Source organism: Triticum urartu, chromosome 4A, assembly GCF_056163025.1.
Source record: "Triticum urartu cultivar PI428250 chromosome 4A, HENAU_Tu73, whole genome shotgun sequence".
Classification (NCBI taxonomy): Eukaryota; Viridiplantae; Streptophyta; class Magnoliopsida; order Poales; family Poaceae; genus Triticum; species Triticum urartu.
The window spans coordinates 89,266,650-89,272,166 of record NC_141876.1 but is presented as its reverse complement, the minus strand read 5'-3'; the positions used below and the strand labels follow the sequence as shown (position 1 = coordinate 89,272,166).

Genomic DNA, 5,517 nt, shown 5'->3' with positions numbered 1-5,517 from the left:
TTTGTACATTTACATGATGATTTATGCACCACAAACATGATGACTTAGATATATATAAGACACCATGGTAGCTTTGACCGAGGAAAAAAGTTGTTGAAATACTCCCAATAACTTCTATGTAAATAGTATGGTAATATATGCGCCACACACATGATAACTTAGGTACAAAACACATGATAACATTTGACCCTGGGGAAAATATTCATCGGTTATGTTTGTGTAGATGACATGATAGTATATGCACCGGAGACCTGATAATTTACACGTGGTAACTTTTTAACATAGGAAAAAAATTGTTGGAAGCAAACCCTTGAGTAACTACTGTGTAAATGTCATGATAATAATATGCACCAGCGGTGAAGTAGTATATTTTTTTAGAATGTGAACAGAAACTGTGTGTTGGCTAGTTGGTTATTGGGCTTTGTGTAAGCCCTGCAGCATCAAACAAGGAGGGCTTGGGTACGAATCTCATCAGCAGCCTTTTCCCTCATTTTTTTATCCTACTTTTGTTTCTGAAGAAAGGTAAGAAAAAACTAACTGGAAAAAACGTGGGGAAGTGGGAGGCTAATGGGACGAGTGAAAAAAATTTGGGAACGCGAAAATACAGTGGTGGAAAAAAAATACTGTTCGCGAAAAAAACGGTGGTGGAAAAAAAATATTGTCTGAGAGAAGGTGGGAGGTGCGAGGCCAACGGGGACGAGAGAAAATTTCGGAATCAAACGCACTCGGGCCTCCTTAGACGGATCGAGCAAGCTGGGCCTCTCTGGCGGGATCGGTTGGTATTTTTGTAATATGTCACACGGTTGACAAATATCACAGTCCATTTAAAAAATAGTAAGATTTTTTGCACACATGAATCATTTTTTTTGAATTACATGAATATTTTTTTGCAATGTATAAATAATTTTAGTACAAATGATTAACATGTTCTACTTTTTTGTTTTACATTTATACATTTTCGTGTGCATCAAAAACATATTTTTACACATTTAATACTTTCAAATGCACTATTATTATTTGAAATAATTTAATGTAATTTTTTATAATGTACATGTTTCGAAATATAAACAAATTTAAAAAACAAAAAAGTGAATGAAAAACGAAAGAAAAACAAAACAAAAAAATAGCCAGTGGGCGAGACATGGCTACTGTGCCGGCTCAATGCGCCCCTGCAGGCAAGCCGTGGTATGACAGTATGACACATAGCCGTTGTTTTGATACTTGTATTTTTGTCCATAAGCGAAGAAACCTTAATTTCGAGGCTCACAATTTCGCTAAATTTGCCTGTAAGTTAGGCATAGGTAGACTCATGATCCAATGCTTGTGTACCTATAAAGATCACTTTGATTCAATAAAGTTGGCGAGATTACTAACCGGCCGAAAGACTGATCTGGGCCCATCGGAAGCGGATGCAGGCCAGAGCGTGATCCGACCGAGCCACCATCGAGCCGAAAGGACCGAGAGGCTCGCGCCAGGCGAGGCGTCGCCCAGATTCCACATCCGACGCAGAGCAGCGATCCCCTTCCCCTCACGGTTGCAAAACGGCACGGAGTGTGCGGCTGCGCTTGCCGCACCGGTGGCGAGGCCCCCAATGGGGAGCTGGATGCGCCGCTGCCTGACATTGAGACAGGATCTGGCCAGGGCGCGGCGCCACTGGACGCCCAAGTATCGCCGCTGAACATCGCTATTCATCGGGCAAGTACACGCTATATGCCCAATCGGGCCAATTTACTTTTCTTAACCGGATCGATTTTCTTTGCGGGGTCTAATCGGATCGATCCTGCACCTGTACCTGTACGCAACGTAGTTTTATACGTGCGGCACCAATGTTCTTCGATTGCCATCGACGATTGAACCTTTTTTTTAAACATTTTTTGTGCTCTACTAGTAGATAGATGAAATAAGGTGACGCAGTTTTCCCAATGAACCATCTAATAATCAGTAGTTAACAAGTTTCAGGCTTGTATTTTTAAATATATTTACAGAGCCATGCACCAGACTAGCAGATTTATGTATTCTTTCCTAGACCTGATTTTTTAATATTTTTTAGCAATTTTTTCCTGTGGTTTTCCTGTTTCTGGATTGTGTAGACGCCCTGTTATTTTGTTGGACTAACGTAATTTCATTCCAATTGCCTGCAGGTATCATTGTTCTTAGTGTGGGTGTATTTGCTGGATTTAATGAGAAGATTTGCGATGAAACATACCGACAGAGACATATGGTTTAGCACACTTGCTGTGGTTCTTATGGCCTTACCGGTGACAGAGTACTTTTTAGTTACTGCCATGTGTGAGCACAACCCAGATGGTTTGATGTGGAGGATATATTGATATAGCGAAGCATTCTCTAGCCCACACTCGAGACCATCCCCTCATGGTTGCTGACATGCTTGGTACTGTTATTGGCATACAGTACTTGTCATGTGCTGTCCTATTTTGTGCCATTTTAAGAGCTCTGGGGTTTCGTGCAAGATTTATAAACCTGAAACGAGAGATGTCATACTATATATTTCCAATGTTACATTTTGTTGTTGTTTTTCTATTTTGGATACTGTAGGCCTGTTATATATACTAGTACCGTGGCTACGCTACGGGGTCATGAAAGGCCAAGTGAAACATTGTTTTCGTAAACTATATAGCCAAAAGCCACTATCAATAGTTGTTTCAAAAATCTGTGCAATGAAGGTGCGACGACTACTAACTTCATCTTTTAGCTCGAGTCCGATTGCACAACCCGTTAGTATATTTCCTGTTCCTTCATCGGCCAATGTTCCACATTGTCATCTCTTCAATTCTGTGAGCATTCTACATTGCAACAAGCCACACATGGGAAAATATAATGGTAAATGACATCTCAAATAAATTGATCTTGAGCTGTCGCATCCGTCCCAAGGCCCAGCCGTCGGCTTGCACTTAACCCCCATCAACCCGAACCCTAGCTCGATCCTCATCCCCACTATCTCCCGCCCGATCCCCTGGTCCTCTCCTTAGTGCGTCATTTCACGCTCGAACAGGAGACATGCCCGATCCATGGCGCCTCCTCGCGCTAGATTCCCCATGCTTGCTCGCGCGCCCATCTACCGGCCCGCTGAGGCGACCAGCGCCACCCCTCTGGCTCCTCATTGGCTTCTCTCTCGCGCCTTCTCCCTCCCACACGAGCTGCTGGCACGGGAGACACCACACAATCGCCTGCCATGGCCGGCCCGAGCGCCGCCTCCCTGCTTCACCTCCGGCTGCCCCTCGACCCAGAGCTGTGCCTCGTCCTCGGCCCTCCTCTCCTCCTCTCCTTCTCCTCACCCCGCTGCTCACCCGTACCCATGCTCCCATGGCCCCTGCCACCTCCTCCGTCGCGCCACCCGTCAGCCTTGGTGGTTACAGTGCCGCCGGCCGTTGGTTCTTCTAGCTCCTCCCGGACGGATTTGGACGAGTTGGGGGGAGCCAGGGCTGAATGGGAGAGATGGGGCTTGGAGGGACTATTTGCAAATGTGTGGCGTGAGTCGGGCGTCTTTCTATAAAATTGCCCATATTGCTTTGTGTTGTGCATTAAAGGCAGATCCGACGATCCTAAAGCCAAGATGGCAGGCATACCATTATCACCAACTCAGATTTTTTATAGGAGTAGAGATAGTTCCGCAATAAGTCAATTTTGTTGCACTGATCAACCACAGACGAGTCGTTTGGCATCTATGTACTAGGGTAGATTTGTGTGAGATCTCACATTAGATGAGATCTATGAGATTAAGTTTTTTGCAAAAAAAAACATGTTTAAACATTCTCAATTTTTTTGTAGACACGCATCAATGCTTGATGTACAGCCTTAAAAAATTTCAGCTCATAATTCAACTTAATTAATAGATAAAAGAGAAAAAATTGAGTGCGGATAGTATCAAAAGACTATTCATCCAAAGCCGCTACTATTTACATTCGAATTTGTCTTTTTTAATCTCTAAATGTACATCGAGTTTGAGCTGATTTTTTCCGGATATGTAGACATACACCACATGAATGTTGTCAAATAATTTTAGATATTTTTTGAAATGTCTAAATATGATTTTTTTTGGGATTGATCTCACCATCTCACATAAATATGAGAGCTCATACAAGTCTCCCTTTCAATGTATACTTTGTTATTTAATCGCCCCCGAGTCGCCCCTGCGGAGTGACGCGAGGGCCTCCTCCTTGGCTCAAATATCTTTTCCCAATTAAACATTTCATCATATTTGTGGAGATTGTAATCGGGTCTGCTTGATAAAATCATTATTTTTTTTTCTAAGAAGCGATTGCTCATGGCAAAATAAGGGTGTACATCAAAATTACAACCCAATATTTTTTTTCAATAAAGAATTAGCACCCCGCATAGGAATACGGTTTACAAATCACATCTCCGTGGACCAAGACCAATCAAGTTAACGAGAAATCAACACTATTGCAGAGATCAGTACCATGATCTGTAACTAAGTATACGTGGAACAGTTTACATTGTACTGCGATCTAATCTCTTTTAATCTACTCCCGAAGCAGCAATCGATCACGGCGACTAGCCGCTGAGGAGCCTCCGGTACCCCTGCGGCGGCCGGGGTACGAGTGATGAGCAGCCGCGACTCTGCTCGCTGTTGGTGAGCCACTTCTTGGCAGTGCGAAGCAGACCCGACCGATGCCGCCTCTCCTGCTCGATCTCGATGGCGTCGCTAAGGCGGAGCTCCACCGTGTCGCGCAACGAGGCGTCGTGCGGGCAGGCCTTCACGGCCCGTGCCGCCACGGTGCGCGCGCGCCTGGCGTCCCCGTGACGGAGCTCGAACGCGAGGTACGCGCAGCAGTAGTCGCCGTACTCGTCGGCGGTGGTGCCGTCGTCATCCTTGCGGAGGTTTCCATCCTTGGCGCAGACGGTGCCCCACTCCTCGAAGAGCCACCGGGCAACACCGACGCCGCCGCCGCCGTCCATCTCCATGGCGATCCACGTCCTGTAGACAGACGCGTAGTCCTTGACGCAGGAGAGGGCGCCGCGGAGCAGCTGGGCCGCCTCCTTCATGTCGCCGTCGATCCTACGCATCTCCCGCGCAGTCTCGCACCATCGCAGCGCCTGGGCGCGCGCGGGCTTGGTGGCGTCCAAGAACTCGTAGACGCTCTGCCGCCGTCGCCGCTGGGCCTCGTCAAGTACAGCCATCCCCATCGCCTGGACGAAGGGAAGCAGATGCCCCCTGGATGGATCCCTGGTCAATGTCTAGCAATTAGGGCACTGAGTTCCTGAGGCGAATAGCAGCGCGAGGGCGGCAATTTGTAAGGGGGTTCCAGTTCCACCCCAAGCCGTCCTCGGAGAAGAACCGAAGCTGCTGAATCCTCTTGGATTCTGTGGATTCACGTCTCCGTTACCGAAATGAATCCAAGCATATTTGGACGGCTGTGATCGTACAGAAAAACAGAACCTGTGAATCACTAGGTGTTCATCTCCCAGTCGAGATGAACCCGACATTTATGGCCTCTTTAATTTCTAGGATTTTAAAAATGTAGGAATAGAAAA

At 46.2% G+C, this 5,517-nt stretch overlaps 1 protein-coding gene across 1 annotated transcript; it reads right to left on the bottom strand.

Annotated features, from left to right (window-relative positions):
* Positions 1-4,436: 4,436 nt before the first annotated feature.
* On the bottom strand, positions 4,437-5,169 carry LOC147974913 (uncharacterized). Its single transcript, XM_087519576.1, has one exon. It carries the CDS (start codon positions 5,167-5,169, stop codon positions 4,537-4,539), a length of 633 nt encoding a protein of 210 aa, XP_087375702.1. The 3' UTR covers positions 4,437-4,536.
* Positions 5,170-5,517: the final 348 nt, after the last annotated feature.